At 34.5% G+C, this 17,772-nt stretch overlaps 1 protein-coding gene across 6 annotated transcripts in view; it reads left to right on the top strand.

Moving 5' to 3' along the window:
• Positions 1-17,772, top strand: part of LOC125682081 (transmembrane protein 131-like) — a 212,392-nt gene that overhangs the window by 115,923 nt on the left and 78,697 nt on the right. For all 6 annotated transcript variants that reach the window (XM_048922470.2, XM_048922475.2, XM_048922474.2 and 3 more), the window contains exons 20-26: positions 4,204-4,321; positions 5,483-5,618; positions 5,815-5,924; positions 6,149-6,233; positions 10,054-10,226; positions 12,488-12,627; positions 14,849-15,047. In XM_048922470.2, the coding sequence (XP_048778427.1) occupies positions 4,204-4,321; positions 5,483-5,618; positions 5,815-5,924; positions 6,149-6,233; positions 10,054-10,226; positions 12,488-12,627; positions 14,849-15,047 (961 nt within the window). The remainder of the gene's footprint in view (positions 1-4,203; positions 4,322-5,482; positions 5,619-5,814; positions 5,925-6,148; positions 6,234-10,053; positions 10,227-12,487; positions 12,628-14,848; positions 15,048-17,772) is intronic.

Raw genomic sequence — 17,772 nt, 5'->3', positions numbered from 1 at the left:
TACGTGCCATTATGTGTGACGTCATATGCGCCCTTTGGTTTGAAAACATCTATAAGCCATTTCATAAACAGATTAGATTTAATCGACAAAAAAAACCAATTATCACGTTAACAGCTTGTAAATAAGATTGCATTTAGGGGTTTTGTGAAAGGTAAGGGTGTTCTAGTTGTCAGTAGAAAGGATTTAGACCGAGTTATTTTTTTCTTCAATTTTTCGAAGGAAGGTATGAAAAAAAGACGGATAAAAATTTTTGTTGAAGTGAGAACTTTCATATATAAATTACCTTTAAAAAAACACCTAGTCAGCTTTTCAAACACCACTTGAACAGAGACCCAGATAAACTGCGAGAAAATGGATATATTGAAGCTTAGCACTGCTAGGCCTATTACAGCATATCCATAATTCTGTTCTGGTCTCCAAATTCAATAGGGACAATAAATACACACTTGGATCAACTGACCTTCACCATGTAACAACATAACTTTGCTCCCGGTTTCTACCAACCGGTAGATTTATAAAAATGTTAAAAGATACAAAATAATTGAACTTTTAATTATAAATAATAGAATATTGTATTTCCTAACTTTAAATTGAATTATAAAATTATTTCTCATTGAACTCGTAACATTTTGAGTGCGTCAATACAACGCTATGCTCCCACTTCCTAGTGACATGCAGATCACAATTCAAAAATAATAAGAATGCTTTATTAGAATAAAATATTGAAATAAAATATTTTGATTTCCACTTTAAATTTGATTATTTTTATTGATTTGTGTGTGTGTGTGTGTGTTTTTCTTTGCTTTCCGAAATGCACCCGTGACAGTAGCTAGGCCTAGTTGTCAACAATGTAACTTATCATAATTTGTCTAATCCAAAAATAAATAATAATTGCACTGTTTATTTTAGAAAAACGGTGCCAATTACAGATGTATAAAGGAATAACATCCCCAAACAGTTTGTAGACAGCGACCCATATAAACATTATTTACTCGCAATATTGCCGATTTCATACTCCATTTCCTCGCTATTTTTGGGAGTATTTACATCGCTATTTGTATGCACTGGTGGCGAAAACATAGAAAACTCAGGAAATTTGTCAACATCGGTTTAAATGTTGTCCATGGTGAATAAATTGGGCCCTTAAAAGGTGAGTTTTTAATAATATCTCGCACTACTTTCACAATCAGTTGATCGAAGAAGGGGCGCATGTGACGTCACTGTACCATGTGACTACCTAACTAATTAACGTCAAGACTTTTTGAAATCGGGGCTTAGATTTAAGTCTGTATTGTGGTTAATTATCGCAATATTTCGGCGAACGAACTATTAGAATTAATTACTACATGCATAAGGAAGACAAAATGCATGTAATTTTGTATAGTTTGAAACATGAGATGTCCTTTAAGGAGTACAATTACTTCAATTAGTAGTACAATATTGATGTAAGATAGATTACATTGACAATTAAGACATACAATGGCCCTTGATATTGCCCACATAATGCACTTGCACTTTTAATTTTGTTTTTAAAAAAAATACCAACTAATTATAATATTTAACAATTCATGGGTTCATTAATTTGTATGAACCAGAAAGTAAACAACAAAGTTCAATTTGGAAGCATCCATCCTCTCTAACGAAGTCTGCAAGGAAGGTTATGATCATTGTTTTCTGCAACATCTTAATCACATGGTTCCATTTCCCCTAAAACTTCAGTTACTGGAGACTAACTGTGCACATGTTATGAAATCAGATTTGATAAGAGTAGTAAAGAGAAAGTGCCCAGATTTGATCCAAACTGGATTCATTCTGCACCAGGACAACGCACCTAGCCATAAAGAGTTGGGTTGTGATGGACTACATGGAAATGCTGGGTGTAGAAATCCTAACACCCCCCCCCCCCCCCACCACCACCACCACCACCACCCTCCCTTACAGCCCAGATTTGGCAATTTGAAAGATAACCTGCGGGAAATGTGAGACCCAGGAAGATCTTGGTACTGCTGTGAACAGTGCGCTATGGAGTATGTCACGTGTTTTGAGCACAGGCAGATCAATGGCAGAAATGCATCAAAGCTGGTGGGGCCTACTTTGAAAAAGAATAAACTCAGAAACCCACTTTGATTTGTATTATGTAAGCTATTCAACTAGTTCGCAAACTTTTGATCACCCCTCATAAACCAAGAGATATATATATTTAAAGCATTGAGATTTCAATGAACTCTGAAGAAATATATATCGCAGAGCAATATATATGGATACCCCCTTCGCCTCTACCCAGATGAACCAAATCTCCTTGCAGCATGTGACTAGCACGCTAAACCGCTCGGCCATCAAGGCAAGTCTTCAACCCTGGGTAGGTGCAGATGGGGTATCCATGCATAGTAAATTTCTTGGTTAATGTAATTTGCAGTGTAAATACATTTGTAGATATAGTGTAGTTTTAGTGCTAGTGTTTTTGTATATCTTTAGCCATCTTGGGCCAAAAAAATTGATCAATTGTTTCTCAGGCCCCGCCGCATCCGTTGAAAAAGGTACCGCATGGACTTTTTTTTTAACGTATTTACTGAGGCTGTAATCCTAAAGGTTTATATAATCAATATTGTATTGAATATGGAATCATGATTGTTCAGGTTTTCTGTCTTGTCGATATCATAATTTATGGATATTGAATCATTATTGAGTTGACTATATCATCTGAATCGTACATGTCACTTTTAGTCTTAGTCAGTCCTTGTTTTTTATTATCTAAAAAACAACACGTCTTGTCATTTCATCGTTACTTGTTTATCTAAAAACCGTTTACTTTACAACAACGTCATAGCACGTCACAGTCACTATGACGTCACACACACCCACACAGCAATACATTTCACTACATTCTCCGGCCACAGAAAGTGCATAGTTAATTAAAACACAATACATATAATAAGTATCTTGTCAATGTTCTACAAGTAATTCACGACAGTCCTTTCTGTCGATATCATCAATGACACCGATATTGTATCGATATCGAATGATGACCGTTGAGATCCTCTATCTTGTCGATATCAACATCATATTGATATAAAATCATGATCTTGTTAACTATAACAGTCATGTGTGTAATTTTCGTTTGAGATATTCTTTCCTGTCAATATTGTATTGATATCAAATTGTGAATGTTGAGATCATCCATCTTGTTGATATCGATGATATCGTATCGATATTAAATCACGATCTTGTTAACTATTGATCGGGATTTAATATCGATTCGATATCATCATGTTTGCCACTTTTAGTTTGAGATATCCCCTCCTATGTTGTAAATAGAATATAGAATTTGATACTGTAAGAAAGGTGATTAAAATGTTCATGGATGGTGCCATTTAATTGATCATTTCTAGTATGCCATTCCCCATGTTCTATCAGTGAGGGTGAGGTGGTCCCCATAAATATACTGTCGAACTTAAACCTAACATTATATCATTATCGTATATGACCCTTGAAAACAGTCTTGTATATGGTAAATTATAACTTTGTCAATTGACGATATGGAAACAATATCTATCGTCGATATCGACATCGTACTTGGTCATGGGAAAGCAGTGTTGTATACTGTAAAAGTGATTAATTACACTGGGGGTCAAGTACGCGATTTTCCACATCCAACATTACGCATGGGGAAAAAATACACGGAAACTTAAAATACTATATGTTATATCAACTATCTATAACTATACGCATGGGGGAAATTTACGCGCTTATTATGTGACCCCATAATTAGTGTAGATTTCGCATAAATAACCACTTTTTCAGTATGGTAATTTAATTTAGATATATATAATGTAAAATATAACTTTTTCAGACGACGATATCACACGATATCATCATGTTATTGTAGATATCGACATCGTATTTGGTCTTTGAAGACAGTCATACATATGATAGAGAATAAGTTTTTAAGATGACGATATCGACACGCTATGATGATATCGTCATGCTGTTGTCAATATCGACATGGTATTTAGTCTTTGAACACATGATAGATAATAACTTTGTAAGATGAGGATATCGTCGTGTTATATTTTATTTTGTCTTCGACATGTATGCATTCTTACGCACATCATTCACATTCATGAGTAAAATGCTATCATGGAAATATATATATATACACACACACACACACACACACGTTTAATCTAATGTACTTGGTTGTAGCTGGTCATCAGTGGTTGCTAGGCCTGGCGTTATTCCGAGATGTGGTTGACTCAGACCAATATTTATTCACCAAACTGCAACAGAAGTGGCGAACTATTCAAAAGTCTAATCTAAATACGTGAGTGCTTACCTTTCACCATGCTATCTGTTCAAGGATGCATGCTACAAACATTTTGATACATGGATTGGGATATATTTCCTACTATGATCTAGTTGCAAACAAAAAGAGTCGTATTTGTTCAAAATTGCAATAAGTAAAAAGCTCCTTTTTTATCAATTATACTATATATTACTATATATTTTCCTCTCCTGATATTGTAGTCTCAGTTTGTTATGTTTGCAAATTGAAGAGATATATGTGGTGATGATTACTTATATAAGACAAACATGCATATTATAAGTTCAATAACCCTTTAATTATATAGCTAAAGTATTTAGTTGTTAAATTATATCCCTTTTCACTCAAAATACTCCAGAATAGATGAGAATTCATCAATATTGGCATCTAAGGTGAAGGTGTGCAATATCAACATGCATTTCTTAACTGTTCAATATTTAACCCGTCATTAATGCATGAAGCAAACTGATTTTGTGAGTGGGGACATCATAATTTATGTACAGTAAAACATTTTGCTTAAGTAAATATCAAATACCGGGTCTGTCAGATTCGGAGGACCGTCATTTGCCATTTTGGCTTGTTGTTTACGTCTTTACGGTAACGTCAATATTGAACGCTCATACTCGGAATGTTTCGGGCGCATACAATTTACACAATGCAAAGTTGGCGTTCAATAAATTCTCAGGATATTGAACGCTAGCTAACATTCTCTAGATTTTACGCAGATTTTATAATAGACTATTTATTAGCTATATGATAAATTTATATATGTCATCAGAAAAAAGTTTGATGAATACTTTAACAAAATGCTATAGGCGTATTTAATTGCAAGGAGTCATAATTTCGCAGATTATCATTGTTGGTTTCATCCGTGTGTAAGAAATTCCGCTGTGTTGTGTTGCATATCGCTTACATGAAAATAGCTTACATACTTTAATTCTGCTGATATGAAATTATGCAATTTTATGTGACCTTTGACTGATAATGATAATGTATGTTTACAGTACTTTGACCTCATGCTTGATGGAATAAGAATTAACATTTCTTTTATGTACAGGACAATCTTGGTGGTAAAATTTTCGTAATTTTGATTATTGATTTGTACAAATGATTAAATTAAGGCATATGATGTACCATAAATTTCCCTTTGTTCTGTTTCAGTGCTAATGTTACTATAGAAATGGATACTAATGAAGTTCGGGGATTTCTTTATTCTGCTCAAGCACATCTTCAGTGGCCTTCACTGGTCAGAAAGTGCCACATAAGATTCCCACTCACTCAAATAGGAAATATATCAGTAAGTTTTTGTAAATCAGGTTGAACAAATTTTTAGTTCATGCATCTTCTGCACTGCTGAAATATAAATCAATCCTCTGATTGAAAAAAATATATTCTGAAATGAATATTCTCCATTTCTTATCTGAAAAGATATCTGTGACAGGGTTTAGGTAGATTTTTTTCATAGAAAACTTACTTTGTGATTTTTCTTCCAGATATCAGATTTTATTGTTGAAAATCCAGGAGATATCCCAATATTAATTCAGATTTTACCACTTCCACTGTACCCCAATCCACAGATTATTTCAGATGTTATATATAGAAAGTAAGTTGGGGATGGTCTCAGTTTATTAGAATTATTGTACAGTAAAATATTCCGTAAGATTTCTGAGTGATTATTTCTGGTCTTTAAAATCAGCATTTAACAATATGATAAGACTACGGACAACACACTTAAATGTTTCTGATATGTAAGAATAATTGAAGTATGCAAGAAATTACACAGGTTTAACAAGCAATTAACAATTGGATACGTGTTTCACATTATAGTTTTAGATTTTCTACGGATCCTGGAGATACTGTTGAAATGGACGACCTGGACATTTTTACTCTACCTGATTTAGAACAATACAATGTAAGATATTTTGGTGATTTTTTTCTCTCATCCCAAATCATCTAATTCCTTTCTAATAAATGAATGATATTTATCAACTTTGAAATGATTGCATGTTCGTCAAAAGTTACACTAATTCCGTGGTCATGTGATAAGCGCATAAATTTCCCCCACGCATATACAATGAAACTTCTCTAAACTGGCCAGCTCTCGGACCGAAAAAAAAACGTGGCCAGTTTAGAGGGATGGTCGGGTTACCAAGAACTGGTATTTAGAGACATTTATCTCAACTTTCATTAAATATTTCTTCTTCATATCACAAACCATAAAATATAGTATTAAAGGACTATTATTTCACTCTTGGAAATAAAACGGCATAAATGACTAACATGCTTTATTTCTAACCCAAGCCGTATGATTGCTGCAATTAATACACAAATTAGGTATTCTGTTTACTTTGATCTGGTGATCTAGTTAATTATCGTCGGAGATCAAATCAATCCGCTTGTACCAGAAATATTCTCAGGGCTGTTCCATTAAAACATATGAGGTACCCGGGGACGGCAATTAAAAAAAAATCTATGGGTGGTTGTCATTGGTAGAAAATTGCATATATGGTGGGTACCTACTGCCAGAAAAACTGCATCTGTGGGTGGTTGTTTTGATAAAATCTCTATTTTTTACTGAAACTGAGAGGAATGCAACAAGGGAAGGGAAGGGTTGAAAGTAGAATGTGAAACAAACGCCGTTTTCTGTCTTCATTTTATCTCGATGAGGTTCCGCGATCCGGTTATCGTTTCCAGTTTGACTCCAAAATTATAGCGACCGGAAGTTAGGATTATCTCCCTTGTCCAAAATGGAAAACAAAACGTGCTCGTGGTCCATTGAAATGGTTTTTGATTTTTTCTAGCTGCAATAATGTAGCCCTATCCATTTTTTTTATTCTGACGTTTTCGGGATGAGGCTACAATTCCATAGGATCTCCGTAATGGTGCAAAATAATTTTATGAATAACCGATAATAAACTCTGCACTGTGTATTAGTCCCAAATGTTGTTTACACCAAAAGGAGTACCAACTTTGTGCTCGGGCATGTCTAATAAAGGTGTTTTTCATTAAATATATTGTACAGCATGCAAAATTCTTCGTCTGCTCCGCCATGCTTTTATCGCGAAATCTCGTAGGTGGATCTAATGAAAAAGCTAAACTTTGACAATCGGCGCGAAAATGTAGTTACTTGAGCCACTTCGACAAAGAAAGGAAAATCATATTGTTGCAGAAAGAATTTACACTCTGCTGTTCGGTTTTTAACTTGATATTAAATTCAATACCGACGAAATAGCTTTCGCCTCCATACTTGTCCATACGTCCATTAATGTAAATACTACTTTATATGACATATGCAAATGACTTGACAATCGGAAGTTGAAACTTCAGTACATCAAACTTGGCGCACAAATATGAATCGAGAAATTGGAATTTATCGAAATTGTTGAAAACTGTAGAATAGAGCCTCACAATCTTAAGTTGCAGGTTGTAAATTTATATATTGACTAAGAAACACATTTTCTTGTTTTTTAATACTCAAAATACTAGTCAATTTTAAAACTTTTAAGGTAGGTCCCAAGTCCTGGACCTACTTGTGATTTCTCAAAAATTTGAGTTTAAATACTTAGATTGTTCATTTGAGGGTATGATAAAAAGCAAAAAATGGGGGGTTGTCAGTATAATGAGTAAATTATGGTATTTTTATTACGTGTACCCCCATTTATCAAACGGCAATATCAGAATTCATTGAAGAAGTCCTAGAATATGTCCATAAAATTTTGTTTGAGGTATGATACTGCAATTTTTTTTTCCTCAATTATGAAATACATATGTCTAACTAAATAATTAAAAGTGACATTTTAACACAGTTTCATGGTTTTTAATAATGGTGGTACAAAACTGAACTCAATACAGGCCCTTGGCAGTCAAAAATACAGCACTGCAACACCACTAATATGAATATTTTAAAAATTTGACTTTTGATTTTTCATTCAAACTCGCATATTATTTTCATATATGAATGCTTGTTAAAATCCATTTTAAAAATCTGCCCTTTCTCAGCATAATATTTTCACAGCGTCTCAATTTATATTTACATTTTTTGTCCAAAATAGCCATTTTGAAGATGATTTTCACATATTAGAATATAACAAGTGCAGAATTGTTTTATTTAATTCCACAAGTGCATTATTGCATATCATGAATTTTTTTTAATTTACAGATAATTTTAACATGTATATCAATTAAACAAATATGTACCTCTGGTTTTATGTGTGAATTAGATGACAAAAAATGGAAAGAAGATTGGAGCCATAGTCTACTCAAATATAAGTGATTGAGTGTTATTTTATTCATTTTACTAAATTAAAAAACATCCAGGTAAATGTATAAATACGTTTGATAATAATAGTATGTGAACCAATACCGAAGTTCGATCCGGACATGACGTCACGCTACTAGACCCCTACTTTAATAGTTGTTTTTGAACATTTACAATACTAGACTTTTTATGAACAGGTAGACTTATAAAATTAATTTAGTTCATCATGTTTAAGAAAGACAGTCTTGATAAAATAAATTGATGGTTCTATGATCAAGCTTCATTGATGGCCAGTTATTTGAATGGTGATGACACCCAAGATACTCTTCTCTTTACTATCATGCTTGGGAACATCTGAAAATAGACCTCTATTCAGGGGTTATAAATAGTCATTCATACATATTGAATTTAAAGAAAAAGTGTATTTCACATTTATTTCACTTCTATGGGTGGTGCCGCACTATCTAAAATTGCTTCTGTGAGTGGTCCCTCATTACATTTTTATGCTTCTATGGGTGGTTACCCAAATTTTAAAGTGCCTTCCCCGGGTACCTCATATGTTTTAATGGAACAGCCCTCACTGAAATTTAAATGAAAAATCTATTACAGAATACATTATTGGCATTCCTCTTATCTATTAAAACTGTTTATGTCCATTGCAACCACCTATGTCTTTGATGAATTCGTTTTGATGTGTAGTAAATATAACATTGTAATTTGAACATTTCTTAGGAATTTTAAGTCTATGGAAAACAAGAAAATTAATTTGTCTTTTAATAATTATCATTAACAGTCATGGGTTTGTTCTTCATTCACTTCCACTTATATCCATACGATAGTATGGTGCAACAATATGGCGTTTGATACACTTTGTACATAATTTGGAAGGGTCACTTGGACTTGCCAGGTGTCACTAATACCCTTGACATCTGCACAGGTAAACCATAGAAATTATAGAGGCCACTTGTATTTTCACACCTCCAGTGGATAATTCCTCACCTTGCCAGTCAGTCATTATTCACACATGGCTGATCTTTATCACTCCTCTGACTAAACTTTTCTGGTTTTAAGAAAGTGGCAAGTATTATGAGGGAAAATTATACGTTTGTTAACAAATGTTCAATCTAGAAAAAGTGGCTGATGTCTGGTTTTCAGGGGTGGCCAGTTTTGTGAGAATTTCTTTGTAAGGAAATGTTAAGATTTCTGCCAGGACTTTAAAAATCAGGCAATATTCAGGGAGGACCAGTTTTCTTAGGGGCCAGTTTGGAGATATTTCACTGTAGTTATAAATATTTGATATAACATATATTATATTTAGTTACCATGTATTCCCCCCCCCCACACCCCCACACATAATGTTGGACATGGAAAAACAAGTACTTAACCCCCAGCATAAATAACCTCTTTTAAAGTATTGATGAAGCTTTCCTATGCTTCTGTATTAAGGTGAAGGCACTTTGTTCTTGAATTTCAGCCCAGTAGACAAAATCCGGTTCCGGGTTTTAGGAAGCATGTTGAAACTTCATTAGGTGTCAAACCACACAAACAGAGCATAGCAACAATCCTGCAGCCTGGTGTTAAGGTCAAGGTCAGAGTGGGGTTTCAACCAAAGGATGATACTGCAAGAACATCCATAATACTCATAAGGTAAGCTGTTTCAGAATGAAAAAAAGCAGTATTGTTTTACTGGAGGTCAAATAGAGTTATGAATTTCTTGTAAATAAGCTTTGATATTAAAGTACTGATGATTGTAATTTTTCTGTTCAATCCTGGCAAATCTATCTAGCATACATATGATATAGTCTTCTATTCAAACCAGGGCATTGATGTCTAAAATGCAGGAGATTAGGGGTCATTTTCTGGAAATTTTCTATTGTCATTTTTTCACCACATGAAGCAATGAAAACAGCCATTCTCAACCCCAATTTTTCGTCCCCAACTGGCAAAATCTGTCATTCAAGCAAATCAGTTTTCTTCTCTTTTTAGATCACCTAAGCTGAAAGCTCAAGTGAGCTATTCTGATCATCTTTTGTCTGTCCGTCCGTCTGTCTATAAACTTTTCACATTTTCGTCTTCTTCTTCAGAACCACTGGGCAAAATTCAACCAAACTTGGTATAAATCATCCATGGGTGAAGGGGATTCAAGTTTGTCCAAATGAAGGGCCATGCCCCCTTCAAAGCGGAGATAATCACGAAAATGCAAAAATAGGGTGGGGTCATTTGAAAATTTTCTTAAGAACCACTGGGCCAGAAGAGCTGGGTACAATTATAGGATTATAATATATGTATATTAACACTTGAACATTTTTAAACTTCTTTTAAATAACTGCCCTTCCAATTGTAGCCGAGTTGCAACGAAGTTGAACTCGGCTATTGGTTTGGTGATGCGGGCGGGCGGGCGTCAACAATTGGTTTCCGGATGATAACTCGAAAAGTTTACAATCTAATCAAATGAAACTTTGATATATTGTTGGCTACCAGATAAGGAAGACCCCTATTAATTTTGGAGGAAAATGGTTCAAGGTCACAGTGACCGAAAATAGAATGAAAATTTCAGAAAAATTTGGTTTTCGGATGATAACTCAGAAAGTTTAAATCTGAATCAAATGATACTTAAAGATATTGTTATGTACCAGGTAAGGAAGACCCCTATTGATTTTGGAGAAAATAGGTCAAAGGTCAAGGTCACAGTGACCAAAAATAGATTTAAAATTCAAAAAAAAATTGGTTTCAGGAGGATAACTCGAAAAAAAATTAATTTGAATCAAATGAAACTTGGATATATTGTTGGATACCAGCAAAGCAAGGCCCCTATTGATTTTGGAGAAAAAAGGTCAAGGTCACAGTGACTGAAAATAGATTGAAAACTTCAGACAAATATGGTTTCTGGACAGTAACTCGAAAAGTTTAAAACTGAAATTAGTTCTTCACAATTATAAAGATGCCACATCATTCCTGACTTTACAATGTATCCCATGCAACTCGGCTCATGCACCCCTGGGTGCATATATTGATTGTTTTCAAATTTGGTATGCAGCATCTTTGGGACTAGAGGGACATGAATTATAAATTTCAGGCCTCCTGCACCCCTGGAACTTAGGGTAGAGCAAAAACTGTCCAAAATTTACCAACTTTCAAGAATCTTCTTTTGTACAACTGCACATCTGTATAACAAAAAAAAAACTTAATGTAGTGCAGGAAAACCCCTACTAAAATTGTAAATTTCATGATCCCCAGGTTGTAGGTTCTAACAGGAGGACAGGGCCAAACTTTGCCTATAGTGTTGTAAAACACTATAGTTATTGTAAAACATTTGAAAATTATATTCTTTAATGCTATTGATACTAATTTGATAAAAAGTGGAGGATTTGCACAACAGTATTTATACCCTCGCAAACAAAGTTGGGGGGGGGGGGGGTATATTGGAATCACCATGTCCATCCATCTGTCTGTCTATCTGTAGACATTATTTTGTCCTGCATGACCTAAGAAATTAGTGCATGGATTTTTCTGAAAATATAGCTCAACACTGTTTATAAACATGATTTTGGGAGCTGGGTTTTGTTAATCCCGAGTGTACCCTATGTAAAAATATTTTTGTAAAAGATCTTTATTTCTAAAACAAAAAACTGCCAGTTTCAAGCAATCAAAAACAATTTTAAAAAAAACACTTTTCCAAAGCTTGTGATGGATGTATGATGTATTGTTTGTGGTACTTTCGTTATGCTTTACTCCAGGAGTCTCCTGGCTGATAAGGGAGATATTGCATATATAATCTAGGCATGCTTCAACTTGAATTACTGTGAAAGATTTTATTTTCTATTTGAAAGAGGTAATATCTACTGTAACAGTATTTAAGAAAACCTGAGAGGATTTTGAAAATAAAGTGTTGAATTGTTTTTGTACAGGAATAATTTGACAATAATAGATACAATAGTTGTACAAGGCCAGGGAGGAAGAGGAGAGATGAAACTTAGCAATAAAAAACCCGGATCTGCCATTCCACTGCAGTTTGATATAACAGAAAAACACCTCAAAAACTGTGATAGTAAGTCAAACAGCTCAAAAACTATGATAGTAAGTCAAACAGCTCAAAAACTGTGATAGTAAGTCAAACAGCTCAAAAACTATGATAGTAAGTCAAACAGCTCAAAAACTGTGATAGTAAGTCAAACAGCTCAAAAACTGTGATAGTAAGTCAAATACCTCAAAAACTGTGATAGTAAGTCAAATACCTCAAAAACTGTGATAGTAAGTCAAACAGCTCAAAAACTATGATAGTAAGTCAAACAGCTCAAAAACTGTGATAGTAAGTCAAACAGGAGAGCACATTAAAAACTGTGCATTTGATAGTTTGCCACAAAAGTTTAACAGAACAGAAACACACACACACACACACCAAAAGTCTGCAAGTAAAAACAAAAAAGCACCTAAATAAGATCTCAAAATTGTGATAGCAAGTTTAACAAAACAGAGAAAGGAAAGCAAATACTGTGATAGGAAGTTTTCTAACAGCTGAAAATTTTAATACAAAACTGGAAATTCTCACGATTGAATTCGATTCAATGGGGTTTGGATCTTAAGTTATAAACTAAAACAAATAAACAGATCACCAACACATTATCATTACTATATGTGAATGTACAAGTAAAGGAGTATAGCGCACTTGGTATGCAATTTCACCTACATAAATACTTTTTTCTTGAATATAATTTTTTACAAATATTCTGCTATACAATATCAGTTTATACTTGTGTTTACCCAAATTACTTTATAAAAATATCTAAATGTTGATAGTATCTTTATTTGATAAGCATAAACATCACCGTGATTATATAGAGTATAAAGTAGATGTAACGTAATGGGCCTAAAAAATTACAAACTGTTGCAAAAGGCCACCCTAAACCAGAAATAAAACACTGAAATTGTTTAACTTGAGTATGACTGTACATAAGTCTATTTGAGGAAATTTGTTGAAAATCGATAAAATATGAAGAAATCATTCTCAAAATTTACCTTGAGATATAGCAGCCTGTCAAACGTTAAACCTTTAAACTTACATGCCTGGGTGGCCTAGTGGTTTAGGTGTTCAGTAATCTTACACTTAAACCATGGAGTTCAAGTCCAATATTTTCCCAACCTATTTTTTTTATTTTTTAGCTTTTTTTTGGGGGGGGGGGGGGGTCGTTTTCTTGAGGGGGGGGAGGGGATGTTATAAATGTGATACATATATTATAACAAATATTAATAATTTTCATCATAACTTCCAATATTTGCAAGTTACGACTTAAAGTAAGGGAATTTATTCCGAGATCACTGTAGTTCCGTTTGTTTACACTAACATGTTCCTGTGTGCACAGGATTTTCAAACCGTAATGTGGCTGACGAAAAGCTTAACAAATACTACAAGAAAAAGGGCACAAATGCACAGCATGTAATAAATAAAAATAGGTCAAGGGAGGAAAAGAACTGTTATACAGTTTGACTTCTCAAAAGTAAATATAAAAACTCATGTATATAGCAACTGTCATATGATATTTAGGCAAAGCTAAACTCTCGAATTATCAACCAAAGGCAAATGAACTGATGACATCTATTAAAGGTGCTGCAGTCATGTCAGAAAAAGACAGTGAGTTAAGTAATGCCATATGTAAAAGGGTTGTTGTATAATATGAATGCACCTATGAAAATATTGTACTGTTCATCATTCCAAATAGGAAAATGGTTTATTGATTAAAGAACGACTCATATAAATGTCAGTAATGCTAAACTGCGGCAGTTATTTATCTTGGTTAACAAAACATCAAAAACATTGGCCTTATATTTAAATACATATGTATAACACGCCAGTCTATTATTGGAAACCGGTGTTTTCCATTTAGATTTCTGAGTCGGCCGTTTCGTCAGCAAATGCGCTATACCTCTTTATTTGGTTGTTGTCATCAGAACAATCATACTTTAACTTTGTCTACGGAAGTAAAAAAAAAAATGCAGCTGATGTTGTTATAAACAATGTAAAAATGTGGAAGGTTTATACATACTGCAGATTTGCTTTACATTATTTTATACAAGATGTAATTAGTGTATATGATATATTGTCTCTGAAGCTTTGTATGACATAAACTATTGATAAATTCTGTAAATTGTTACTGTAAACTTTTAATGGCAAATTCTGCATACACTGTGGTCATAGGTTTTGATTGCACAGCGATCCATATATGTATGAAAGAATAAATATGATACTGACAAAAATATTTTTTTGGTTTCAGAAAAGAAGCAAGCGAAGAATATGATGGTACCCAATTTTACAGTCAGAAGATCGTTTACTTTAAAAAATACAGGAGAACTCCCATTCTTCATCCATAGCTACAGCATTAACAGCTTGTCATGTGAAGGTTATGGTTTCCGAGTATTAGATTGTGAAGGATATGAGATGTTACCCAATACCAGTAGAAAAATAGACATAGCGTAAGTTGTCATAAAATTATAATACCCCCACCACCCCCACAAACAAAGTTTGGGGGAGGGGGGGATATATTTGAATCAACATGTCCTTCTGTCGGTTTGTCTGTCTGTCTTTGTCCACACATGTTCTAAGAAACAAGTGCATGGATTTTTATGAAAATTTGTACACTCGTGCATCATGAAGATGTGCACCTGGTATTTTCATATTGAATGGACAATTTTTAGCTCAAGTGAGCTTTTCTGATCGCCTGTTGTTCATCCTCTGTCCGTCCATCTGTGAACTTTTTCACATTTTCCACTTCTCCAGAACCACTGGGCCAGTTCCAATCAAACTTGGCCAAAAGCATCTTTGGGTGAAGGGCTTTCAAGTTTGTTCAAATAAAGGGCCATGCCCCGTTCAAAGAGATGGTCACAAAAATGCAAAAATAGGGTGGGGTCATTTAAAAATCTTCTTCTCACGAACCACTGAACCAGAGGAGCTGAAATTTACTCGAAAGCTTCCTGACATAGTGCAGATTCAAGTTTGTTCAAATCATGGCCCCAGGGGGTAGATTGGGGCCACAATAGGGGATCAACGTTTTACATGGGAATAAATAGAGAAAATCTTTTAAAATCTTCTTCTCAAGAACCACTGGGCCAGAAGAGCTGAGATTTACGTGAAAGCTTCCTGACTTAGTGCAGATTCAAGTTTGTTCAAATCATGGCCCCCAGGGTTAGGTTGGTGCCACAATAGGGATCAAAGCCAAGGTGACTCAAGTGAGCGATGTGGCCCATGGGCCTCTTGTATTATTATGTAAAGCCTTTCATCAGTGTATGCACTTTTGAGGGCAGTGAAGTTTTAAGAACACATCTTTTTTTATACTAGTGAGTCCGAAGGTCCGTAGTCAAATGTGTACTAATTTTTGTTTTGGTCCGATCAATATCAGTTGTTGGCCGGACCAAGTGTCCGATAAATATTTTTATGCCCCCCTTCAAAGAAGAGGGGCATATTGGTTTGCACCTCTCAGTCGGTCGGTAGACCACATGTTGTCCGCTCAATATCTTAAGAACCAATCACTTGATCGTAATGATATTTCATATGGGTTGGTTATGAGTAGAAGAAGACCACTATTGTTTTTCAGGTCAAAATGACAATCTACTCTGGACATAGGAAGACCTTGTATCTAATTTCCGCTTTGTTCACAATGATTCCGAATCACGGAAAATAAATCCGCGTAAATTTTATATTAAGTTTTGTTTTTATAATAGAGTTACATACGTGTAATAGTACAGTTAAAGTTCTGTGTTCAGTGTGCTTTGTTTCCCGACAAGCACCAGGTAACAGGTATGTAAGCCTCGGTGTTTATTTGATAAAGGAAAAGCTAATTAAATGGACCACGTTCTTTGCTTCCATCAATGTATAATCATATCTGAGCTACTCATACATGTAACGGTTCATGGTTTATGGCTGTTTTAAAGTGAAAATAATTATCGATAAATATTTTGCATTAGTACCATTACAGCTAACGAACAGTGATTTACGTTACTATACCGCCAAATTGTACATAATTATTATTTACAATATACTTGAGTGCAAAATTATTTTTGAAAACTGGTAGGCAGATGTGTGATCAGCTGAGCTCATCTTCCGAAATTGACGAGTTAAAGGTAGATCTATCTCTCACCTGGATGAAACCACCTGGAGCGAATGGCCGACAAACCAAAGCTCTATGATTACATGCGAACAAAACCCGAAATCGTCAGAAATGGATTCAGAGAAGCAGTATATTGAGATTTGATTATAATTGCAACAGTAACCCAGAAATCTTGTAAATCGTTTCATTTACTGAATTTTTGCATAAAAAATTAAGTTATACGTACAAATGCTGGCTTTCCCCCCAATTTCTTCATAAGTTTAAATAATCATGAATTATATTTTCGCTATGACTTTGAAATAGTGAAATTTTGATTCGCGTAAATTTAATATACTGTTTTAGGTTCTGATTCGCGGAAAAAACATGATGCGGAAAAAACATGATATACAGTATGTCCCCTATTGATTTTGAGATCACATGGTCAAAGGTCAAGGGTCAAACTGGACATTGGAATATACTGTCCGGTCAATATCTTGAGAATCCTTTGCTTGACAGACATCAAATTTGGTACACTGGTACATCTTCAGAAGAAGATGACCCCTATTGATTTTGAGGTTACATGGTCAAAGGTCAAGGGTCAAACTGGACATAGTAATACACTGTCCACTCAATATCTTGAGAACCCTTTGCTTGACAGACATCAAACTTGGTACACTGGTACATCTTCTGGGGTAGATGACCCCTATTAATTTTGAGGTCACATGGTCAAAGGTCAGTGGTTAAACTGGACATAGTAATGTATTGTCTCCCATATTTTAAGAATTATTTGCTTGATTGACAATAAACCGGGTACATTGGTACAGCATAAGGAGTAGATGACCCCTATTAATTTTTAGGTCACTTGGTCAATCCACTCCTGACATTGGAAGATAATGTCTGCTCAATATTTCGAATTGGTGATACTACTATCAATCAAATGATGCATGTGCATAACCATTTTCAATTTTGCACCATAGGCGGCATATATGTTTTACAAACATCTCTTGTTGAATAAATCTTGAGTCAATTTTAAGTGCAAAAGGGCAGCCCTCCTTTTGAACACTGTAGCTCAATAACAAGCATTGGGACCACAGCTTTTCTGTTTTATTTCCAAA

Source organism: Ostrea edulis, chromosome 2 (assembly GCF_947568905.1).
Source record: "Ostrea edulis chromosome 2, xbOstEdul1.1, whole genome shotgun sequence".
In the NCBI taxonomy this organism is placed as follows: Eukaryota; Metazoa; Mollusca; class Bivalvia; order Ostreida; family Ostreidae; genus Ostrea; species Ostrea edulis.
Note: the sequence above shows the minus strand (reverse complement) of the source record. Positions and strands in the feature narration are given on the sequence as shown.